Here is a 25929-nt window from a genome sequence, read left to right on the forward strand (position 1 = left end):
GAGCAGGGAGAGGAATGGTTGTTGCAGGTGCCGGGGTTTAGATATTTCAGTAAGCTCAGGGAAGGTGGTAAAAGAGGGGGAGGGAAGGTGGTAAAAGAGGGGGAGGGGTGGCATTGTTAGTCAAGGACAGTATTACGGTGGCAGAAAGGACGTTTGATGAGGACTCGTCTACTGAGGTAGTATGGGCTGAGGTTAGAAACAGGAAAGGAGAGGTCACCCTGTTAGGGGTTTTCTATAGGCCTCCGAAATGTTCCAGAGATCTAGAGGAAAGGATTGCAAAGCTGATTCTGGATAGGAGCGAAAGCAACAGGGTAGTTGTTATGGGGGGACTTCAACTTTCCAAATATTGACTGGAAACGCTATAGTTCGAGTACTTTAGATGGGTCCGTTTTTGTCCAATGTGTGCAGGAGGGTTTCCTGACACAGTATGTAGATAGGCCAACGAGAGGTGAGGCCATGTTGGATTTGGTACTGGGTAATGAACCAGGACAGGTGTTAGATTTGGAGGTAGGTGAGCACTTTGGTGATAGTGACCACAATTCGATTACGTTTACTTTAGTGATGGAAAGGGATAGGTATATACTGCAGGGCAAGAGTTATATCTGGGGGAAAGGCAATTATGATGTGATGAGGCAAGACTTAGGATGCATCGGATAGAGAGGAAAACTGCAGGGGATGGGCACAATGGAAATGTGGAGCTTGTTCAAGGAACAGCTACTGCTTGTCCTTGATAAGTATGTACCTGTCAGGCAGGGAGGAAGTGGTCGAGCAAGGGAACCGTGGTTTACTAAAGCAGTCGAAACACTTGTCAAGAGGAAGAAGGAGGCTTATGTAAAGATGAGACATGAAGGTTCAGTTAGGGCGCTCGAGAGTTACAAGTTAGCTAGGAAGAACCTAAAGAGAGAGCTAAGAAAAGCCAGGAGGGGACATGAGAAGTCTTTGGCAGGTAGGATCAAGGATAACCCTAAAGCTTTCTTTAGATATGTCAGGAATAAACGAATGACTAGGGTAAGAGTAGGGCCAGTCAAGGACAGTCGTGGGTAGTTGTGCTTGGAGTCCGAGGAGATAGGAGAGGTGCTAAATGAATATTTTTCGTCAGTATTCACACAGGAAAAAGACAATGTTGTCGAGGAGAAGACTGAGATTCGGGCTACTAGACTAGAAGGGCTTGAGGTTCATAAGGAGGAGGTGTTAGCAATTCTGGAAAGTGTGAAAATAGGTAAGTCTCCTGGGCCAGATGGGATTTATCCTAGGATTCTCTGGGAAGCTAGGGAGGAGATTGCTGAGCCTTTGGCTTTGATCTTTAAGTCATCTTTGTCTACAGGAATAGTGCCAGAAGACTGGACGATAGCAAATGTTGTCCCCTTGTTCAAGAAGGGGAGTAGCGACAACCCTGGTAACTATAGACCAGTGAGCCTTACTTCTGCTGTGGGAAAAATCTTGGAAAGGTTAAAAAGAGATAGGATGTATAATCATCTGGAAAGGAATAGTTTGATTAGAGGTAGTCAACACGGTTTTGTGAAGGGTAGGTCGTGCCTCACAAACCTTATTGAGTTCTTTGAGAAGGTGACCAAGCAGGTGGATGAGTGTAAAGCAGTTGATGCGGTGTATATGGATTTCAGTAAAGCGTTTGATAAGGTTCCCCACGGTAGGCTATTGCAGAAAATACGGAGGCATGGGATTCAGGGTGATTTAGCAGTTTGGATCAGAAATTGGCTACCTGGAAGAAGACAAAGGGTGGTGGTTGATGGGAAATGTTCAGACTGGAGTCCAGTTACTAGTGGTGTACCACAAGGATCTGTTTTGGGGCCACTGCTGTTTGTCATTTTTATAAATGACCTGGAGGAGGCGTAGAAGGATGGGTGAGTAAATTTGCAGATGACACTAAAGTCGGTGGAGTTGTGGACAGTGCGGAGGGATGTTGCAAGTTACAGAGGCGCATAGATAAGCTGCAGCGCTGGGCTGAGAGGTGGCAAATGGAGTTTAATGCAGAAAACTGTGAGGTGATTCATTTTGGAAGGAATAACAGGAAGACAGAGTACAGGGCTAATGGTAAGAATCTTGGCAGTGTGGATGAGCAGAGAGATCTCGGAGTCCATATACATAGATCCCTGAAAGTTGCCACCCAGGTTGAGAGGGTTGTTAAGAAAGAGTACGATGTGTTAGCTTTTATTGGTCGAGGGATTGAGTTTCGGAGCCATGAGGTCATGTTGCAGCTGTACAAAACTCTGGTGCAGCCACATTTGGAGTATTGCGTGCAATTCTGGTCGCCGCATTATAGGAAGGATGTGGAAGCATTGGAAAGGGTGCAAAGGAGATTTACCAGAATGCTGCCTGGTATGGAGGGAAGATCTTATGAGGAAAGGCTGAGGGACTTGAGGCTGTTTTCGTTAGAGGAGAAGGTTAAGAGGTGACTTAATTGAGGGTTAAGAGGTGACTTAACTGAAGATGATCAAAGGATTGGATAGGGTGGACAGTGAGAGCCTTCTTCCTCGGATGGTGATGTCTAGCACGAGGGGACATAGCTTTAAATTGAGGGAAGATAGATATAAGACAGATGTCAGAGGTAGGTTCTTTACTCAGAGAGTAGAAAGGGCGTGGAATGCCCTGCCTGCAACAGTAGTGGGCTCGCCAACACTAAGGACATTCAAATGGTCATTGGATAGACATATGGACGATAAGGGAATAATGTAGATGGGCTTTAGAGTGGTTTCACAGGTTGGCGCAACATCGAGGGCCGGAGGGCCTGTACTGCACTCTAATGTTCTATGCACATCTTTTGGACTGTGGGAAGAAACCGGAGCACCCTGAGGAAACCCACTGAGACAGGGGGAAGAAAGTGCAAACTCCACACCATCACTAAGGCTGGAATTGAATCTGGCTCCCTGGCGCTGTGAGGCAGCAGTGCTAACCACTGTGCCGCCGTGCCACCCAGACTCCTCCCATGTTCCATGACTGTGATAGGAAGCTGTCTGGGAGACCTGCTAACATACAAATCATTATCGTCAGTGTTCTCCCATGGGCCACCCCATCAAAGTCTTTATCTGAATCCTATGCAGCAGAACCTGTTCCCCATGGCCTGGTTAACAGCCCATTCATGCCCTCTTACTTACCTTGTGCAGATCCTGACTAACTTCACACAGACACCTGAGGTCGGAATTGACCCGGGTCCCTGGTGCTGTGAGGCAGCAGTGCTAACCACTGTGCCAGCGTGCCGCCCATACCGCTACTTAAATGAGAAAAAATTGTACAATTATGGGGAAAGAGTAGGGGCATGGGACAGATTGGTAGCTCTTTTAGAAAGCCAGAACAGGCATGATGGACTGAATGGGCTTCTTCTGTGCTGTATGACCCTGTGAATGGGGAGGTTATGGTGACCAGAGAAATGCAGAGTTATTGATCACAATGGCACAGTGGAGATGTGTGGTAGTGGGAGCGGAGCTCTTGCTATTGCCATAGATCAAAAGGCAGGGGCTTATTGTGGACTGTAATCTGTCCCCTCATTAAGGCAAAGATGCAAGCTCCACTGAGGAAGACTGCCAGCTGAGTGCAGGCAACCATATAGGTCCCTTGCATCTGACTGTAAATGGAGAGGTATTTTGTGGTGATGGCAACAATGCAAAGGTGAGCGTATTCCTCCTCACCTGCAAACCGATTTCTTGCATGACTCATCAGGCACGGTGCAAACTTAAGTTGAAAGTTGCTGCTCCCTCTGAGGGACCATATCAAGCAAAGTTCACAACCGTGAAGCTATTGCTCACACTCCGTCACTGTGCATTTTTCGTGAAGGCGCAGGTGGTAACCACTGGCGCTGAGGCATCAAAACCAAAGTGCTCCTTTGCTGTTAGGTGATATCTCGGGTGTTGGGGAATGTGATGGGGAGCGAGGCAGGGGTCTGAACTGTGGCACATTAGGAGGGATGGGGTTGATGGGGAAGACGGCAAAAGTTAAATTGAATGCAGTACTTGTGAGGCAGATTTTGCAGGAGGCTGGCTCAGAGCATTTCACGGTCTGACCTGTTAGATCTTCTCCCTCCCCCTTCAGTTGGAGAATGTTCAGCCCTGCAAGTTGCTGGAAGTATGAACTGATAATTGTAAGGTGGAGGGAAATGAATCCTCTGGGAACCTGGTGAAAGATAGCACCAAACGCCAATCCCTTTTTTTCAAATTGTAAATTTAGAGTACCCAATAACTTTTTTCCAATTATGGGGCAATTTAGTGTGGTCAATCCACCTACCCTGTACATCTTTGGATCATGATTGTGAGACCCACGCAAACACGGGGAGAATGTGTAAACTCCACACGGTCGGTGTTCACAGCGCCGTGAGGTAGCAGTGCTAACCACTGCGCCACCGTCCAAACGCCAATTTCAAAACCAATGAGATTTAAGGATTGAGAAAGAAACAGAGGAAGGGTGGAGAAAGAAATAGGCAGAATTTGAGTCCACCATTGGGAGTAAGGAGCCCAGAAAAGGATTCCTGTGCCACAAGGAAACCTGGAGAAACTTTAAAACTTGCCCTCTGTGCCTCTTCTTCTCCCAGTTCCCAGTGGGTTTGCCTGAGGTGGCAGCTTACACTTCCACTCCCCTCTCCCGCGCAGGGCACAGTTGCTTCACAGCTCCAGGGTCCCAGGTTCGATTCCCGGCTTGGGCGTTCTCCCCGTGCCTGCGTGGGTTTCCTCCGGGTGTTCAGGTTTCCTCGCACAGTCTAAAGATGTGCAGGTTAGGTGAATTGGCCACACTAAATTGCCCTTAGTGTCCAAAAAAGTTTAGGTGGGGTTACTGGGTTACAGGGATAGGGTGGAGGTGTGGGCTTAGATATGGTGCTCTTTCCAAGGGCCGGTGCAGACTCGATGGGCCGAATAGCCTCCTTCTGCACTGTAAATTCTATCATTCTATGATTTCTGCTGACAAGCAGGATGTGCAGAGTAACCGAGCTGATTTCTGCTTTAAATGTTGGGTCCACTAATGTCATTGCGACACCATCTGTGCTAACTACTGTGCCTCCGTGCTGCCCTGCATGTTACTATGGGGATGGCAAGGGGCAGGAACAAAAGAGGACTGCTGAAGGTGCTTGACTTCCATTATTTAACTGCACCTCCTCCTGCTCAGTATCCGTCACTTTCTTATTACTAGTCTTAAGAAAAAGGCAAGATCTTAGAAATATTAAAGTCCTAGGTACGTTTCTATTAAACGCATGTTCTATTACTTTGCATATACTTTTTTTGTCAAGTGTTGTAAGGAACTGGCTAAACCCTTCTGTGTTTCGTGTTTCTCATTTTAATCTCCAAGCTGCAACATTGCAGATTTTGTTTTGAACTGCAAACTTTGGTCAAACTGAAAACACCCCTGGTCTAATGTACTGGTCCAGGACTCTCCTTGATTTTCTGTGGCATACCCTGTGATGTCATTTTGATGTCTTGGCAAGTAGCCAATTAGTGTTTCTGAAAATCTGGGACATCTCCTGCTCTCGATTGTGATTAGTGCAGCTGTTCAGAACGTCCTGGAAGAAAGGCTGGTCAGAAGGCAAGCTCCAATTTGTCTCTCAGTTCTGTTCTGACCTCAGGAACAGCCAGGAGCTGGTTGAGGCATTCTCTCCGATCAGGCCTGTGAAGGTTTAAATCTTGGACTGAAGGCTAGGGAGCCGGAACTGACTCTCTTCTCTGCAGTCAATTTAACCTGTGGAAGTTCCCCAGGAAATGAATCATAATCTGTAAAAACGGCAGAAAAGTGGTTGATGTGTGGAGTGGCTGATAACCTTCGTTTAAGTTCTCAGGTGGAGAATGTTGAAATTATCTCAGTGAGACCAGGAGTCAGTCTGTGGAGGCCAGTCAGGACTGAGCCGACCTCAGGGGGGGAATTCTCACTGTGAAGACCCCGACTGTTAAAAGTAAAAGTGACTTATCAGAGAGCATTCTACAGCCTGCAGGTTCTAGTTGAAGACAACTATTAGATGATTGCTGGCTACAAAGACCGATACCTCGGCTGCAAGAACCATCTCAGGCCTTTTAATCCCTGTTATTTTCAAGCCTTTCCCTACCCCCACCATATGTTTGTCTTGTGTGTGTCTGGGTGGAGGGTGGGACAGGGTTTTGTGAATAGTTAGATTAGCAAACCATTGTTCCATTGTTGGTGGAGTGGGTGTTGGTGGATGGCATGGGGCAGGACCCCCAGGACAATTGAATGTTCCATCTGGGGTCACCCTCAGCGGTGGTAGGGTACAGGGCCAGCAGGTAAAGCCACATTGTAGGACAGCTTACCCAGTGAGTGACACATCACTGCTCACCAGCTCCATAACCACCACCCCCATCACCCCATATATGGGCCCATGAGATGGAATAGCCAGCACATATGCAGGGCGGCAGGTTATGCAGGTAACACAGTGGTTAGCACTGCAGCTTCACAGCTCCAAGCACCCGGGTTCAATTTCAGCCTCGGGTGACTGTCTGTGTGGTGTTTGCACTTTCTCCCTGTGTCTGAGTCGGTTTCCTCTGGGTGTTCCGGTTTCCTACTGTGGTATTCTCTGCTTTGCTTTACCTGCATGGCCTGAATGCGCAGTGTTGACCAAAGAACACCAAGCTTTGTTAACTAAGAAACCTAATTATTTAACACTACTAAATAAGATTCGTACGCATTCCTAAAGTACAAGGTTACGATATTAATCTATGCTATCTCTAACTACAGAACTCTCAAATACACAACTGTTCCTATGCTTCACCATCTTCTGCTACCTTCTAACTTCCACAAGACTTAGCATCAATGCCTTATATACCTGTAACTGTAGCTCCCTCTAGTAGATACTCTTAGACATTTCATTAACCCTTGCAGTTCTTACAGTTATAATAAAACCACACCTACCGCAGTCCAAAGATGTGCAGGTTAGGTGGATTGGCCTTGCAAAATTGCCCCTTAGTGTCCAAAGGTTTAGGTGGGGTACTGGGTAATGGGGGTAGCATGGGCTTAAGTCGGGTGCTCTCTCTAAGGGCTGCTACAGACTTGATGGGTTGAATGGCCTCTTTTTGCACTATAAATTCTATAATTCAGCGTCCTTTGCGACCCACGCTGGCCGTCCTTTGCGACCCACGCCGGCCGATCTTCGGGACCCACGCTGGCCGTCCTTTGCGAACCACTCTGGCCGTCCTTTGAGAACCACCCTGGCCGTCCTTTGCGAACCACGCTGGCCGTCCTTTGCGACCCACGCTGGCGGGCCTTCGTGACCCACGCTGGTTGAACTTCACGAACAACGCCGACCGACCTTCGCCAACCATGCTGGTCATCCTTTGCGATCCATGCCGGTCGACTTTCGTGACCCATGCTGACCGACCTTCGCGACCCATGCCGCCCGACCTTCGCGACCCAAGCCGCCCGTTGTTCGGGGCCCACGCCGGCTTTGCATCCTGATTAGCATTGGTGCAATTAATAAACCCATACTTCAAGAAATCTTCTTTATACTGCTTTGTTTATGATTTCAGCTTCTTCATATGGATGATAATGGCATAGTGTAGGTTAGATGGCTTTTGTTTCGGTGCAACATCGTGGGCCGAAGGGCCTGTACTGCGCTGTATTGTTCTATGTTCTATGTTCTATATGGGTTATTGACCAGAGGCCCTGGAGTTCACATCAGCACTGCTGGCATCTACAAAATGGAGGCATCTCTCTTGCATCCAGAGCATGTGACCTGCTCCCTGCCTCTATTACTGGAGAGAAGACTCCATTGATTTTCAAAAAGAATCTGCTCCTGGGTCAGCTTGCTGACACCAGAAGGCGGCAGTCTGCCTTGCTGGGCTCCGGGCTTGCGCACTGCTGAGGGGGCACGCACGCGCCAGCCGGCATTCTGAAAGCCAGTTACGGCCAACATTTTTAAAAGCCGGTCGCGGCTGTTGAGCACTTCTTCCCGCAATCGGGAAGGCATTGACCGATGGCCCCGTGACCCTCCTGACACCTGCCCGCGGCTCACCCGCAGGTCCCGACCCTGAGTTTGAAAATGACTCCGTTGGGTGGCCTGCCGTGCCAGCCCGGGCTCTATGCCCAGATCTTCCTGGCCATCCTCCTAATCCTCTTCATCAGATGACGCCTGCCGTTCTTCCTCCTGCTCCAGAATGCTCACCCCCCCCCCCCCCCCCCCCCCTCCCCACCTCCTCTGCTACGCGATGTTGTGCAGCATGATATTAGAGATTCTTCTGGAGCCCCACCGCTGCCTCGCCAGAGCAGTCCAGGCATTGGAAGTCTTGAGGCTGCCACTGCACAACTCAATGACTCTCCTGCTTGCTGCATAGGTGACGTTATAACCATCCTCTGCATCGGCCTTGGGTCTCCCGACAGGCATCGTAACCTCAGTTGCTAACCCTTGTCGCCCAAGAGCCAACCCCTCATCCAAGGAATGTCTCAAAGATGCCGGGAACTGACGGGTGCAACAGGAGGTAAGCATCATGCACTCTGCGAGGGTATCGGGCGCAGACGTGCCTGCTGTGCAGCTGGTGGTCACACACCAATTGCACGCTCAGGGAGTGGAAGCCCTTGCGATTGATGAAGGGCACTTCCTGATGAGCTGGTGCTCGAAGGGGGACATGTGTCCCATCGATCACCCCATGGAACTAGAGCATGCCAACGATGGTGGCAAATCCTGCTGCCCGGGCATCCTGGTGTGCTTGCTCCTGGCTGAAGTTCATATAGTCTGCTACCCAGACGCATAGGCATCCGTCACAGCATGAATGCACCTGTGTACAGATGTCTGAGAGATCCCAGACAGGCCCCCGCTTGCCCCCTGGAAAGACCCAGAGTTGCACTTCAGCTCCAACCTCCACATGTCCCTCCAAAACCACCCTCACTCCTCAGCTTTCCACACTGCACATCTGCCCCCATCAGTGAGTGGCACCGGGGAGCCTCTACCGTTATCACCCGTCCCTGTCAACAGGGGTACTCGTGGCTGCTGCAACCCCTGTCAGCGATAGGCTCTTCAGTCCCTGTCCTGTTTCCCCAGTGAGATCTACTGTGGGTGTCCTCATTGGGTGGGCCGTGGGTTATCCTGCTAGCAGGGTGGCACCAGGTGGAACCTCACCACCTGGACCCTCAGATGGTGAGGGACACCGTGTGCCACCAATCCCCTCCATGCTGAGAGGCTTGTGTGTGGGCAGGTCCTACAGGTGGGGGTGAGGTAGGGAAGTATGCGTCTGCTGGGAGCTTAGCTGCAGTGTGATGTGGGTCCTGGGTGTGACACACAAGTGTGACAACCTGACTGAGGGCAGGATGGATGGGAGTAGGGGCGCCGTGGGCAGGCAGGGCTTGGAGACAGCTGGTGGTCCTGCGGAGTGGGCCAGCCGATAGTGTAATTGGTGAGCCCTCTGCCCTGAGGTGGGCAGTGTGCCGGGGAGGGGGCCAAATGCCATGGTGCATGTGTCCTTTATTTGGGGTGAGCTCTGCCATTTCCCTGCAGTGGGGCTGCACTTCTGAGGAGTGCACTGAGGAGTGGCAGCATCTGGTGTGCCCCTGATTGAGCATGGCCACGACCATCCTGTTGATGATACAGCTGGGGTATGAGGGTTACCAAGGGGGAGGCCTGGGTGGGCTCCCAAATGACCAGAGGTTCTGTGAACATTTACAGCTCAGTCAGCAGAGTGAGCAGCGAGGGGCTCGTGCCAAATGGGTGCGTTTAAAACAAATACTGCAATAATGGCAGCCTGAGCCAGGCCACCCCGAATTCGAGGGGGACACCCCGAATCCACAGAGCTGTCATCAAGTTGCTCCCCGCTACCCCCCCCCCCCCCCCCCCCCCCCCCCCCCCGGCTGCCACCCTCCAGTGAGCACTACAACTTTTAACAGTCCCCCTCAGCAGTCCCCATTTGTAAATACCTGTAGTTAATCGCGCCCGCGTGACGTCTGCCTGAGCGAGGCGGAGCATTGCGGAGGCCGGAGTATAGTGGGTCAAACGCGCTCAATACACTTAAATGAATGCAAATGCCGGTTTTGCATGCTGCCGCTGGCGCGGGGCACAAACCTCATTTTCGCCACCAGCGAGGGACGGGAGCATGGAGCCCAAATCGGCGTCGGGCACGGACCACAATTTTGGCCGAACGCTCAATTCTCAGCCTGATTGCAGTTTACATGTGCGGCGTCGCGAGGCGGAGAATTTTGCTCGATGACTCTATGACTATGTCAATATATTTATTAATAAATTGACCTGTACACATTAAAACATCCAAAAGGAAGTTGCAAGATTTGTAAAGCAGCAGGAAATAAAGGCTTGATTAAAAGGGTGCACTAATATATACATTGAACTGTCTAAATGTGTTGAATTGGATTAATTTGTTCTCAGCTGCTTGTATTTGTTAAATTGGTGTCTGTTGCTTTTATATGTTCCCCTCTTGACCTCACTGTCTCCTCCTGGCTTAACCCTGCAGGTACAATGTGGACTCAAGGAGCACAAACATTTCAAAACATGTGAGTTTGGAAATCAACTTTTAACAACAGTGGTTGGGGGCTTTCTGTTTAGTAAATCGCATAAAATCAGTCTGGCTGCATTACAGCTGGATAGTATACCAAGCCTATAAAGTCCACAGAGTTTATGTGTCACACTCTGTGCTGTACTCCCTCCAAGGGCAATATATTATTTGAGTTTTAGCCCCTAATTGTTATGGGAATGGATTAGTAACACAGTTCTGTTCTGAGACTACTTTAATGAAATTAAAGTCAGAAAAAAGTTATTACATTGAGATTAGTTTGTACAAACAAACCCTCATGTGCAGAGACCAATGCCTGAAGAGCAAGACCTCCTGTTACCTTTTATGTACAAGTCCAGGAAATGGAGGGTGACCTTTCTAAACTTAACTTTGTTTCACAAAGGGCCAATTTTATAACTTTGTGGTCCTGGAAGAGAATCTCTCCCTGGAAGCGCATATTGGGTATTTGGTCATACATATTGGGTATATACCCAATGTGTGCTTCCAGGGCAAGGTTCACTTCCAGGGCAGCATTGGTGTAAAGTTGACCCTTAAGGTTAATTTTAGAAAGGTCACCCTCCATTTCCTGAACTTGTACATACAAAGTAACTGGATATCTCATTCTTCAGCCATTGGTTTCTGAAAGGGTTTGTTTGTACAATAATAGTACATTTTAACTAACCTCAAACATTAGTTCCCCTACTCACTTCAACTTTATAGCCATTGTTTCAACTCAACGCCTCTTTCAACACTGACAGAGAGCATACTTAGGTGATAATATCAGGGCCAATGCATTAGTGAGCTTATCAAGTGCTGTGCCTCTGAAATTTTAAAATCCACTTAAAGTGGTGACAGAATGATCGAGTGGCTTGGACGAGTGTGCTTTCACCTCCAGATGCTGGCTTTTCCCAGTCTAGACTAGACTGATGAGATGGAAGTGTTCAGTCCCCACTGACTGTCAGCGTTCTGAGTAAAATTAGTTTGAGCTGCCTCAATCCATTCCGTGTACACACGAGACCGTGGCACAATAATTCAGCACTAAATCTGCACAAAAGAATTTGCAGCCCCGCTTAGGTGAAGCACACAGTTGGTTGCTTGATGAATCAGAAATGTCACATTAGCGTCGGGGTACTCTGGGGGAATTCAGAGACTGCTGTACTCTGCATGTAGTCCCTGCTATACCAGCCTCCAGAGTGCTTTTATACTGATGGCAGATGCAAGAACTGGGCCTGAACTTGTGACAATTTACTCTGTTTTCCTTGGGCTTGAACCAAAAAATGGCAGAGGAAAATCATTTTATTGCAACTGAAAATGTGAATATTATCAGCCTCGGCCCTGATTTTAGACGAACGGACCAAGTGAGAACAACGATTTAAGTGATGTCTCGGTGGGGCCTCTGACCTGGTGAACATGCTCTGTTCTCACTGGGTGTGTTGGAATAAAGTCAGAACGAGACTGCCTTTTGGCCAGCAGTATGATAACCATAGTTATGACCAGTTCATAACCATAGTTATGACCAGTTCATAACCATAGTTATGAACGCCCACGCAGCTGCTCAGGACTCAGAGTCAATGCACCTTTGCAAGAGTTGTGCAGGTTCCTTTCTTTTTTGCTACTTTATCCTTTGCCAGCCAACAGATCTCTTTACTGTTAGATGATCATGCAGTAGTATATAAAGTAGTCCAGTATTAATTAAAATTTTAAACATCATGTCACTAACGTTCTTCCTTTCTTCATTTACTGCTATACCTTGTCCTGCTGTACTGGACTAACAGAAGGTGAGAATCCATTATCTTGTCTATTATGGTTACAAAAAAGAACATAAGCATAAATGGCATGGAACAGGCTGAAGGGTGCTCCAACACCCTGTGCTACAAGGACTGTAAATTGTCTTGGGTGTGCCGGTCTCCATTGAGAGTGTGTCGTCTATGAATCCCCGGGAACCATGTCGAATGATCTGGTTGATCAAGCCTCCAGAGGGTGTGTTGAAGTCAGTGAATGTGTCAGTCCCAACCAGTATGCACTGCGTATTGCACCCTGCAAATCTGCTATCATGTGGTGAATAGCATGGATGCATCAGCTTCAGACCCCTTGCATTACATTACAGACTGAGGTTTGCAACCATTGCAATTTTTACTATTGCAGTGGTCACAAACCATGGTGTGGAATGTAACAGTGTCATCTTCAAAGCATAGTGTGCATTGGATTTTGCTCATGATGAATTTCAATCAGGTTATCTGCATGGCATCAGCTACTTGTCTATAATGATGGGGGAACAGTCAATTACTCACTGGTATGTCGATGTATTTTGAAATACTCTATTGACTAATGTATTTGCTGGTTTTATGTAAGCACCTAAATTTGAAATACTAATGGTGACTCAGAGAAAGCAGTCGTGTATCAACAAAAGCTTCACAATCTGAACAGGGAAACAAAACCTGACAGTCCCGAAGTATAAATTTCAAATTTACATCGCCCAGTGTTAACTGCCGTAATGCTTGCCTCTGAGTCAGAAAGTCGTGGGCTCAAGTCTCACTCCAGGCCTTGAGCACGTAACCTTGACTGACCACGATACAGCACTGAGGAGGTGCTGTTCAGGTGGGATGTTGTAAAGCGGTCCTATCCAGCTGCTTGTAAGGAATTAAAAGATCCCATGAGACTGTGCAGAATGAGCAAAGCGCTTTGTTACCGAACCTCAACAATCACCACCAGAAGTAGATTTTTTATGGGCATCCATGTCGTTTGTTATTTATGGGATTTGCTGAGCTGGATTTTCCCCACTGAATTGGGAATCGCAAGTTAGGTTTTTCCCGATGTTGCATTACGGCCTCCTATGTAAACCCACATGGACATGGTATTCCCCCCATGCCCATCCGTTTGGGCGTCGGGGTTGTGCTGGAGTTGGGGCTGCTGCCTCTTTGAAGCAAGTCCAAGGTGGGAAGGCAGGTAGGTGGACACTGGGGCAGGGACGTTAGAAGGCCTGCCACAGTTCACTGGGAAGATTGATCCAGTACCATTCACGACTCCTAGGCACCCGAGCCCTCACCTTCCCCCCCTTCTCCACCCACCCCCATTCTCTATGCATGCTTGAAATATCTCTCATGCCCCCTCCCTACCCATATGCCCCCCCCCCCCCCATACCCACTTACCCAGTATCCACCTTGGGCAGAACACATAAATCTCCAATAACACTGAGATATCTTGTAATACTCTTGACAAAATCAATGGTTATCTATTCAAACACACTTGAATAAGCTTTCTCCGCTTAAGTTCTTATGCATCTGTCAAAATAAACAAGCAGCCATTCAAAAGCTACTTCAAAGATTTATAATCCTGTTAAATTGTTATGAGACGGCCAATTAATCAAAGCTCACAGTCGTCTTGACAGCTTTGTAAACAACTCCAAATGAACTGAATCCACTAGTGGGGTTTGGAACTCAACCAAGCATTCATAATGAGATTCCATTGCAAAACTGAATAAACAGAGCCTGCAGAGTTGAATACATTAAAACTTTTTGAAGATTACTGAAAAGATGGCTAGCCATCTGGTCAGTTTTTTCAGAGCTTCAAAAGCTGTCTGGACTTTAGATCAACATAAGAATAAAAGCACAGATCCCGATGAGAAATTGCTATCGGATTCTCAATGCTTTTTAATGCATAAGAGCCCTTAATGTACTGAAGGAAGTACTCTAATGCATCTGGACACTTGCACAGTGCTGGCCAATTTAACAGCCACATCTTTTTAAGGACTAAGCCCGATGATAAATCACTATTAAAAGCATATTTTTCATGCAGCATCTATTTATGCAATTTGAAGTTGGCAACACATTTTAAATGTATCTGTCAAAAGGTTCCAGACTCTACAACAGGCTTCACCCAGGGCTCACGACCGACTGACCTGATGTATTTCACACGGACTTTAGGAACCAACCTGCCTCACTGAAGATCCCAAACTCAGGGAAATTCAAAATTGAGGCAGATATTTACAAGGTTGAACCTAATGTCAATAATGAATGTGCATTGGGTCGTGACCTGCAATCTTTCCTGCTCTGGTCAAAATGGTGACTGATGGGAACTGGCTAAGAAATAAAGATTTGCGGTGCCCCCCCCCCCCCTCCATTTTCGGCTGCCCGATGCGGGTCATTCCATGAGGGGGCGGCAAAATTCAGCCCACTGTGCCTAACAGCTGCTGTATTTGTCTACCGAATAAAAGGAACGGCATTTCAAAGTGATCTATTGGCTATAAAATTGTCAGAACATTCTGAATATGTAAAAAGATATATAAAAGGAAATTTGTTCATTCATCTCGTGAAATCTGATACATATTCTAATTTACTCTCTTTGGGAGCTTCTCAGTAAGGCAGGCAGTTCAGGGTTACTGTATCCTTGAAGGTCTGCATTTTAAAAGCTATTTATTCAGCACAAGATCAATGCAGGTAAACATTTTCTCTAAATAGCATCTCAGAAATCTTTGGGCTAAAAGCATTTCAGAACAGCAATCTCCTGGAGCTTAGCTTTTATCGTTTTCGAACAGAATGCAAGTACAGCTTGTTTTTGACATCTGTGTTTGAGAGCACTCCTGCTGCAGGTGGTTATTGGAGAACTATAGAGTGTAATCAAAGTGCTCATTTCAGGCATTGAAAAATACATACGATGCGTAACGCCCACTCCTGTAAGGAGCAGGGACTTCAATTGTTGTGCATTTATGTTTGTTCCTAGTTGGAACAAGGTCACTTTAAGGTTCATCATGTGACATACTGATGACATCATCGGCAGTTTGGGCAGGCTAACAGTCGGCCTACATTAGCAGCCTGTATGACAACACCTTCTCAATAAAGCTCTTGTTTGCTTTCTACCTTCGCGGTCTGCCAATACCACAAAGAAAACTGGCGATGGGACGTTCGGAGTTCCCGCTGCAAACATCACGAAAAGGAGCTACTGAAACCCGGCGAGTAAAAAAAAAAAAATCACCGATCCACGCTGCAGCCATCCAAAAAGATTTAAGATGGTAAAAACATCACGACAGCAAAGCTGGCAATGGAGGGGTGCCAAATAACAGCAGAAACTATCGAAGAAACCGAAGTTTAAACAGAAAGTTTGGAAGAAGCAGCATCAATAAAGAAGCTGCCACATGCCCTGCTCGGAACATTCTGGAACAGTGCTCAAGTGCTCGCTCCACTGTGAGTACCAAGTAAAGTGAAAAATTAATTGAGAGCAGGGGAAAGGCACAGATTGAGCTCCAGATGACCTTGTTTGAAAAAAAAAGAAGCGAGGTACTGCGAATAATTTTGTGGCACATTTGAACTTATGCAAGCTTTCCCTTTGTAAAAATGGCGGAGGTTTTTGGCAAGATGGGGCCCTATGATGAAAGCATCAAAAGCTAGAGCTCAAACGTTGAAAGATTCAAATTCTTTGTCCAGGCGAACAAAATTGAGACAGATCCTGTAGTCCTAACTTTCCTGAGTACAGTTGGGGGAGCTGGAGAATTAACCTTTAATCTCCTGAAAAGTCTGGTGCAGACATAAAAATCAGGCTCAAAAACCTCTGATGAGATTGTGGAGATACTGCAGCGCCATTCCTCACATAAGCCTTCGGTCATTGTCGAGAAGTCCAGGTTCCATAAATGTAACCAACAATTAAGTTTGAGCATTAAAATCCATATGGTATCAACTGAACCCGGAACACAGGCTCGAAATTGCCATCGATGTGCAAGAACTGGGCACACTGCAGCAGATTGCTGGAGTTAAGCTGCAAAATGGGAAGATTGTGGTAAAAAGGGGCACATCCAACGTGCGTGTTGGAGAAAGAAACAGCAAGTTCCAACCAAGAATTATAAAAAGCAAGAACCAAACACCAAGTGAAAGTTTGAATAGAGGGGAAAATATCCGCGTGATACAAAAAGGACGTGAAAAAGAACCAGAGTCGCAGACAGATAACGGACTGTCATTGAACGTACTGGCCATTGCTGTTGCATGTCATGATATGCAGACATGCAGATAATGATATACAGACAGGCAGCTAATGGACACAGGGAACAGGACATGACCAATGAGCAGGCAGGACACTCAGGGGTGGTATCTCACTATAAAAAGCACGAGGCACTCACACTCCGCCTCTTTCCACTGATGAGCATCTACAGAGTGAGTCAGGGTGTATGTACAGTATCACACCTCCAGCACGTGGCTAAGAGCTAGTCTGGTTCAGTCAGACAGAGTAACCACACTTAGGTTAGCAGAGAATCGAACTCCTAGAGAACTGTGCTACTGGTTCAATAAATCAGATTGAACTAACTTCAAGGTCTGGAGTATCTTTTGGTTAAATCTGCATCCAGTTGCAGCCTGTGTTATCCCAGAGTACATAACACATCACTGCAAAGAACCATTACTGGGTCACAGATGAAATTGGAGGTGGATACTGATACAGCTGATTCATTGGTACCAGAAACTGTTTAGCAGGAGAAACTATGACATATCGCCTTAAAACCCGCAAATATAATACTTAAAACCTATACCGAGTAAGTGGTGCCATTGAGCGACAATATCAATGTTAATGTGCAGCTAAACGGACAGACCGCAGACTTGTCCCTGCACATCGTTAAAGGTAACTATCCAGCCCTAATGGTGAGAATCTGGCTGGAGAGAATCGAGCTAACCTGGGCTGAGCTAAATCTTATATCAGATGCTGAAACAGGGCCCAACCAAAAGCCTACAGGAACAGAAAGTAGCAGCTGTTGCAAAAGCACTAAAAACAGCTGTGGTCAAGGCTCAGGCTAGCAGCGCTAGGACCAAGATGACAAAGGCTCAACGACTGTAACAAATGTGGTTCAGGACCGAGAAACAAAGGGTGAAGAGCTTACGGAAGATGCATACGAGTGCTTCGACATAAATTAAGGTAAGACGTATACTGAAAGATTCAGTGAAGATGGCCGGTATGCATTTATGTGCTCCCTTTGTAAATTCCAAACCACAGAAGAACAAAAAATTGAGGTGCATCTCGAAATGTCTTCCCATAAGGAAACTCTCACGTTCATTGGAAAGAACAAGCAGTTTAGAAAAAGAACTGCTGACCTCCTTCATGCACCAGTGGTCAACAAGAATAAAAAGACTGCTGATCATAAACAGCGGTAACAACAGGAGCGAAAGGAGCCAGCACATAACTTCATGAAGGATGTTTGGATGGGAGTTGCTCCAAATGACCAAATGAAGAGAGTTGGAACTGCGCAGAGCGTAGTCTACAAAACCAATATTCCTTTCCTTTTTCACTCTGTACAACAGCACCTGAGGTCCAATTAACATACCAACGTCAAGAATTACCATCGCCTCACTTCGTTTAATAAGCCAACCCTAAAGGCTAAATTTGACATGTTCTTAAAGGGTGAGAACCCTTTTGGGAAGCCTCAGGAGCAGCGGTTCAACTGCATAGTTTAGAAATTACATTCCAGAAACAAGAGCTAAAACATGAAGGTGAATGCAGCGAGAATGAAACCTCGAGGGGAGAGACCCGGGGTCTGAAGGAGGCACGCCACAATCTGGAGAAGGCACCACAGAGACTGTGTCAAGTGAAAATCGGTACATATCCGAGAACCTGACAATACCCGAAACAACTGTGGGAGACAGCTGAGGACATGTCAACACCAAGTCAACCTCCAAATCCGATGTCGATTCTGGTTGAGACAACAACGGACGAAGTACAAACGCAACCAAAAACACCAGAGGCCAAAGTCAACGTGAACACAAGATGCTGAGGTTCACCGACAACGACACAGGAATCGGCATCCTCCGAAACATCTAACTTATTGACGGTCATGTTTGTTAATTGCTTATATTGTAAATTTTGATTGTTAACGCTTTGCTGTATTTCATTGCAGGAACCCCTGATGTAATTGGGGAGGAAAATGTTGTGTATTCATGTTTGTTCCTAGTTGGGACAAGGTCACTTTAAGAGTTCGATCACTTGACATATTGATAGTGTCATCGGGAGTTTGAGCAGGCTAACTGTCTCTACACTAGCAGCCTATGTGACAACACCTTCCCAATAAAGCTCTTGTTTATTTTGTAATTTTGTAGTCTGCAAACTTCTCTTTTAAAAGCACCATGCTAATAGTGTTCATTCCCAATTTATGAAAAGGGTTCTCCATGAAATAACATTTCTTCTCTCTTTCCTGTGGCCTGTACCAATCTGAGCTGGCTGGTGAAAGGGATTTCTACAATTGACCCCAGGGCCTCTGTGCTAGAAAATCAGTAGATGATCTCACTCATTATAACACTGGCTATCCTCACCACTGCTGAAAGTGTGTGTGGATGATGGGTGAGCACGGGATCAGATCAGTGCAATGTCCCACAGTCGTATTGCTTGGCAACTCCCACTGCCCAGATGTCACAAGATTGGATCATGTACCAGTAGATAACAGAGTGCTTTGCTGTGCTCAGCACTCAACATTACACTCTGATTAGGAGAATGGATAAAAAACAGGCCAAACAACTGTCAATCAAATCTGGCTTTGTCATTTACTTCTGCCTATACATGTGTGTATATAGCACCTCGTTCACATCCCCTAAGTATCTCAAACTGCTCATTAATTACTTTGGAATGGATTGACTTGTTATGTAAACGAACATGGCAATAGGTTTGCAAACTGAGGTCCCACCAAGAAGCACTGAAATAAATGACAATCTGCTTTTAGTGCTGTTGATTGAGGGAGGACGATAAACCTCCGGACATCAGGGTACTCTGCACTTTCTTCACAAGTACCATTTGATGTTTAATATTCTCATAAACATGTAGAGCACACAAACTGGAACTGGCTTAACATCACATCCAAAGGACAGAATCTTCATTCACTGAGCCTTCAGTATTGTCTAGAAAATGTGCTCAAAATGGGGCTTGAACACACAACATTTTGACTCCGAGATGAAATTGCTACCAACTGAGCCTAGCTGAGCATCCTAAGGACATGTGATATCTAAGTTCATACAACGAACATAACACATTGGACCTCCGGAAACTTTCCTGGAAGCAGTCCATGTCCATATCAAGCAAGACCTGGACAACATTCAGGCTTGGGCTAATAAGTGGCAAGTAACATCTGCAACACACAAGTGCTCAGCAATGACCACCTCCAACAAGAGAGAATCTAACCATCTCCCCTTGACATACAACAGCATTGCCAACGTTGATTTAACACCCTGGGAGCTACCATTGACCAGAAACTTAACTATACCAGCCATGAAAATACTGTAGCTGCAAGAGTAGGCCAGAGGCTGGAAATGCTGCAGTGAGTAGCTCACCTCCTGACTCTCCAAAGCCTGTCCGCCATCTACAAGGCACAAGCCAGAGGTGTGATGGAATACTCTCCACTTGCCTGGATGAGTGCAGCTCTAACAAAACTTGAAGCTCAATACTATCCAGGAATTTTGAGTTTGATTTATTGTCACGTGTACTGAGATACAGTGAAAAGTATTGTTAGCCATAGAGTACAGACAGATCGTTCCATGCATGAAAAACATAGGACATATGATAAATACACAATGTAACATAGGTACAGGCATCAGGTGAGCATATGGAGTGTGGTACTACTCAGTAGAGAAGATGTGTGAAGAGACCAGTTCAGTCTATAAGAGGGTCATTCAAACGTCTGGTAACAGTGGTGAAGAGGATGTTTTTGAACCTATTAGTGCATGTTCTCAGACTTTTGTATCTCCTGCTCAATGGAAGAAGTTGGAAGAGAGAATAACCCAGATGGGAAGGGTCTTTGATTATGCTGCCTGCTTTCCCAAGGCAGTGGGAGGTGTAGACAGAGTCAATGGATGGGAGGCATGTTCACAGGATGAATTGGGCTGTGTTCACGGCTCTCTGTAGTTTCTTACGGTCTTGGGCCGAGCAGTTACCATACCAGCCTATTACGCAGCCATATAGGATGCTTTCCATGGTGCATCTAAAAATAGGTAAGAGTCAATGTGGACATGCCGAATTTCTTAGTTTTCTGAGGGTGTATTGGCGCTGTTGTGCTTTCTTGGTCGTAACGTCGACGTGGGTGGACCAGGACAGATTGTTAGTGATGTGCACACCTAGGAATTTGAAGCTGTCAACCATCTCCACCTCAGCACCACTGATGCAGACAGGGGTGTGTACAATACTTTGTTTCCTGAAGTCAATGACCAGCTCTTTAGTTTTGCAGACATTGAGGAAGAGATTGTTGTCGTTAGACCACGCCACTAGGTTCTCCATCTCCCGCCTGTGATCTGACTCATCGTTGTTCGAGATCTGACCCACTATGGTCGTGTCATCAGCAAATTATAGATGGAGTTGGAGCCAAATTTTGCCACAGTGGTGTGTGTGTACAGGGAGTATAGTAGGGGGCTAAGTACGCAGCCTTGCGGGGCCCCGGTTTGAGGATGATTGTGGAGGAGGTGTTGCTGTTTATCCTTACTATTGTGGTCTATGGGTCAGGAAGCCGAGGATCCAGTTGCTGAGGGAGGAGCCAAGTCCTAGGTTTTGGAGTTTTGACCTGAGCTTCGCTGACATGCCGTTTACTTGATTAGCACTCTATCCACTGTGGTGATATACATCACTGTAAATACACAAAGGGTTAATGTACATACACTACACCTAGCTAGACACTAGAGGGAGCACCGGAGACATGACACACAGACAGTCAACAACAACATAGAGGTGACACTACCACAGGAGGGCATTACACCAACCCAGATAAAAGTAGACATCACACATGCTCAGTCTCTTTCCAGTGGAGACTCTCAGTGAGTACAGACACAGGGTTGATTGAACATCACTCCCACCACATGGATTGTAGCAGACTGGTTCGTCAGTCTGAGTGGCTATGGAAGGATTAACAGTAGCGTCGAATCCAAGTAGGAGAATTGTTAATAGTTTAATAAACGTGTTAAAGCTATCTCCAAGTCTGAACCTTCCTTTGTCAGAGTGCACATCAAAGAAGCAGCTTATGCTACATCAAGAGCATAACAAAACATGGTTCCAGAAGTGAACTGTTAAATCCATATAGTTTCAATTCAGCGAACAGTGACAACCAGCAACAACAGCCAGGCAAGCTGATGTTCGGGATTCCGGTTCCGCAGCGGCTCAGATGCCACGGAAACTCAGTGAAAACTGGCGTTGGTTCTGGCAGAGATCCGAGATCTACCTGGTAGCATCTGACCTAGATGGCGTGGCGGATGCAGAGAAAATAAAGCTTTTACTTACCATCGCGGGTCCAGAAGCAGCTGAAATCTTCCAGACCTTCAAACACTCAAAGGGGCAAAACAAGAGTGATTTCCAGGCAGTCCTGGACAAATTCCAAGAATTCTGCGAGGAACATACAAGAAGAAAAGGTAAAAGAGGCACCAAAACTCACCGTGAGGTAGGCTTGCAGCAACGAACGGCAGTTTTGAATTGCAGCCATCTTGGAAAAGGTGCTGCACATGCACAGTTGCACGAAGAGCGCACAGAACGGGAAGGTCCGTTTGCGCATGCGCGAGAAGCCGCACATGCGCAAATGAGAACAAAGCCCAAGTAAAGGAACAGCGATCTGCGCATGCGCAATCGCTTCCTACGCACTACGTCACAAGCGTCATGACATCAGAGGCCCCGGACCACGCCCACTTAAAGGATAAATGTCCCAAAACAAGGGAAAAAATTTTCAAAGCCTCAAAACCAGATTCTTTCACCTGGAACGACAGCACAATGCCTGAAATTCAACCAGTAGCTGCAAGTAACCTCCGCAGAACCCTGCAACAAGCAGTTAGCGCCGCCCAAAGAGATGATACAGTCCTTGAAGACTATGACTCAGACCTTGGATTCTTCTTTGGACATCGCGAGCCCAATGCCAGCTCCGACACAAAACGTCATGATATGGTCTTGGAAAACAACGACTCAGACAAAGCTTTCACCTTGGGAGGCTACCCCAGTACCAAATCCGAACCGCAATTAGACGTGTTGCACATTGACGACCCCGACGATGAGTTCTTCGGATTCGGGAATCTTCAGCCCAGCATATACGACATCCCGACTCGTGAGTGCAGGATTATGCTGCGACCTGACACCAAGAGACAGAGAGCGGTACAAGCCCACAGAGAGCGGCCTGCTGCCACACAGAGAGTGGTCCGGGCACCGTGAAGGGTTCTCGACTCCACACAGAGAGTGGTCAACGCACTACAAAGGGTCCCAGCCTCCACACAGAAGGCGATGAAAGACTCCATAGCGAGCTCGTGGACTGACTCCACGATAGAAGCAATGCAAGACTCCACAGCACAGTCCTTGCATGAACAAGAAGTGACTCGAGTGACACAAGCCTCCACAGCGAGCTCGTGGACAGACTACGATAGAAGCAACGCAAGACTCCAGAGTGCAGTCCTTGCATGAACAAGAAGTGATGACAGTTTCCACAGAGAGACCAATGCACGATTCCACAGAGGGAGTGACACAAGTCTCCACAGCGAGCTCATGGACAGCCTCCACGATAGAAGCAATGCAAGACTCCAAAGCGCAGTCCTTGCATGAACAAGACCATGAGGGTCTTGCAACCTCCTCTGAGCAACCAGCAGCAGACAATACAAGTCTGCCACGCTCAAGTGAACAACAGAAAGACTATGACAGTCTGCCATGCTCAAGTGTACAGCAAGCAGACTATGACAGTTTACCATGCTCCAGTGAACAAGAAGAAGACTCTGACAGTCTGCCCAGCTCAAGTGAACAACAAGAACACACAGAGGCTCTACCGACTGTATGTGAGACAAGTGACGACGCATCCCACTTCCCATACCAGATGTGCAAAGTGACAGACCTCAGCTAGAATGTACAGAGGCACTCGACAATCACAGTGAGACTACTGGTGACTCCGGTGACACCACCTTACTTCAAATCTCACTCGCTCGAGCTTCTACGCAAGCAAGTGCATTCCTGACTGTTTTGACTCCGGACGGGGAGCATCACGAAACCTCAGAAGATGCAAGTGAACCTGAAATGACTCCGGACGGGGAGCATCAAGAAATCTCAGCTGACTCAAGTGAACCTGCAGTGACTCCGGACGGGGAGCATCAAGAAACCGAAGCTGATTCAGGTGAAACAGCCCAGACTCCAGACGGGGAGCATCGACAAGCCAAAACTGACTCAGGTGAAACAGACCAGACTCCAGACGGGAAGCATCGACAAGCCAAAGCTGATTCAAGTAAGCCGGACATGACTCCAGACGGGGAGCGCCGCAAACTCAGTGATGGCACGCTCAAGTAGACAGCAGATGCCACAAAGCACGCTGACACGAGTAACTGTGTGAAGGACTCGTATTATACACAGAGTGTGGTCCTTGAGCTCAGCAAACACGGCAACAAAACCAACCACAACAACAACATCAAAGACAATAGCAAGAAGCGTACCAAAGGCAACAGCGTCGACAACAAGCACGACAAAAACACCAATGGAACTATGACTGGTACGACATGGTACAACTCTGCAAATGAGGGACACTGTTACTGCTCAGCTCAGTACAATGACATACCATGGCAGGACGATGCATCTTACCAATTCACGTTTGCTGCACTACCAACAGGCAACCTGGCTTTCAGGACAGATACCATCAAGAATTACCACCACAAGCATCGGGAAAAAAAAGAGTCCAAATCCGACAACGAAGTGATGTGACCACTTCTTGGTTCCTTCAGCACAGGGACACTGATGGCGTTTACAATGCGATGCCACCATCAACATCACCAACTCACCAACCAAATAAGAAAGCCACTCGACCATAATACATAATGAACTTTGGACTCATGCACATGATTTGGACTTATTGTTTAATGATCATTGTTATCATAACTTGTACAGAGTATCACTCATCTACCTTGTTTGTTCAATTTTCTTTAACACTGTACAGAAAATATGTAACACGAAAAAAGGGTGTGTGTGGTGATATGCATCACTGAGTACACAAAGGGTTAATGTACATACACTACACCTAGCTAGACACTAGAGGGAGCACCAGAGACATGACACACAGACAGTCAACCAATAGGTCAGTAAGATAGGACACGCCCAATGGGCATTCACGATACACATAGAGGTGACACTACCACAGGAGGGCATTACACCAACCCATATAAAAGGACACATCACACATGCTCAGTCTCTTTCCAGTGGAGACTCTCAGTGAGTACAGACACAGGGTTGATTGAACATCACTCCCACCACATGGATTGTAGCAGACTGGTTCGTCAGTCTGAGTAGCTATAGAAGGATTAACAGTAGCGTTGAATCCAAGTAGGAGAATTGTTAATAGTTTAATAAATGTGTTAAAGCTATCTCCAAGTCTGAACCTTCTTTTGTTAGAGTGCACACCAAAGAAGCAGCTTATTCTACATCAAAAGGGATCATTATTTAAATGATAAAATATTAAAACATGCTGCTGTGCAGAGAGACCTGGGTGTGCTAGTGCATGAGTCGCAAAAATCTGGTTTACTGGTGCAACAGGTGATTAGGAAGGCAAATGGAATTTGGTCCTTCATTGCTAGAGGGATGGAGTTTAAGACTAGGGAGGTTATGCTGCAATTGTATAAGGTGTTAGTGAGGCAACATCTGGAGTATTGTGTTCAGTTTTGGTCTCCTTACTTGAGAAAGGATGTACTGGTGCTGGAGGTGTGCAGAGGAGATTCACTAGGTTAATCCCAGAGCTGAAGGGGTTGGATTACGAGGAGAGGCTGAGTAGACTGGGACTGTACTCGTTGGAATTTAGAAGGATGTGGGGGGGATCTTATAGAAACATATAAGATTATGAAGGGAATAGATAGGATAGATGCGGGCAGGTTGTTTCCACTGGCGGGTGAAAGCAGAACTAGGGGGCATAGCCTCAAAATAAGGGGAAGTAGATTTAGGACTGCGTTTAGGAGAAACTTCTTCACCCAAAGGGTTGTGAATTTATGGAATTCCTTGCCCAGTGAAGCAGTAGAGGCTCCTTCATTAAATGTTCTTAAGATAAAGATAGATAGTTTTTTGAAGAATAAAGGGATTAAGGGTTATGGTGTTCGGGCCGGAAAGTGGAGCTGAGTCCACAAAAGATCAGCCATGATCTCATTGAATGGTGGAGCAGGCTCGAGGGGCCAGATGGCCTACTGCTGCTCCTAGTTCTTATGTTCTTATGTAAGAGCATAACAAAACATCCACTACCTCAAACATACACTCCCTCCACCGTATTTGTGTAGTGGCAGCAATTTGCACTATATACAAGATGCACTGCAGCAACTCAGCAAGGCTCTGCCGACAACACCTTCTAAACCTTCTACCACCTTGAAGGAAAATGCAGCAGTTACATGGGAACGGCACGAGCAGCTGGTTCCTCTCCGAGCCACTCGTCATACTGACTTGGAACTATATCGCTGTTTCTTCAGATCCCTGTCTGGAACTGGCTTCCTCACAGCACTGTGGATGCACATACACCAGAAGGGCTGCAGATTAGTTCCAGAAAGTGGCTCACCATCACCTTCTCAAGAAACAT

At 46.8% G+C, this 25929-nt stretch overlaps 1 protein-coding gene and 1 long non-coding RNA gene across 3 annotated transcripts in view; one reads left to right on the forward strand and one right to left on the reverse strand.

Annotated features, from left to right (window-relative positions):
* The window catches only part of LOC140388518 (copine-9-like), a 604903-nt gene that overhangs the window by 213112 nt on the left and 365862 nt on the right, over positions 1-25929 (forward strand). For both annotated transcript variants that reach the window (XM_072472866.1, XM_072472865.1), the window contains exon 5: positions 10395-10434. In XM_072472866.1, the coding sequence (XP_072328967.1) occupies positions 10395-10434 (40 nt within the window). The remainder of the gene's footprint in view (positions 1-10394; positions 10435-25929) is intronic.
* LOC140388520 (uncharacterized) overlaps positions 1-25929 on the reverse strand; it is a 45445-nt gene that overhangs the window by 17814 nt on the left and 1702 nt on the right. The gene's annotated exons all lie outside the window — the stretch shown is intronic.

Source organism: Scyliorhinus torazame, chromosome 13 (genome assembly GCF_047496885.1).
Source record: "Scyliorhinus torazame isolate Kashiwa2021f chromosome 13, sScyTor2.1, whole genome shotgun sequence".
In the NCBI taxonomy this organism is placed as follows: domain Eukaryota; kingdom Metazoa; phylum Chordata; class Chondrichthyes; order Carcharhiniformes; family Scyliorhinidae; genus Scyliorhinus; species Scyliorhinus torazame.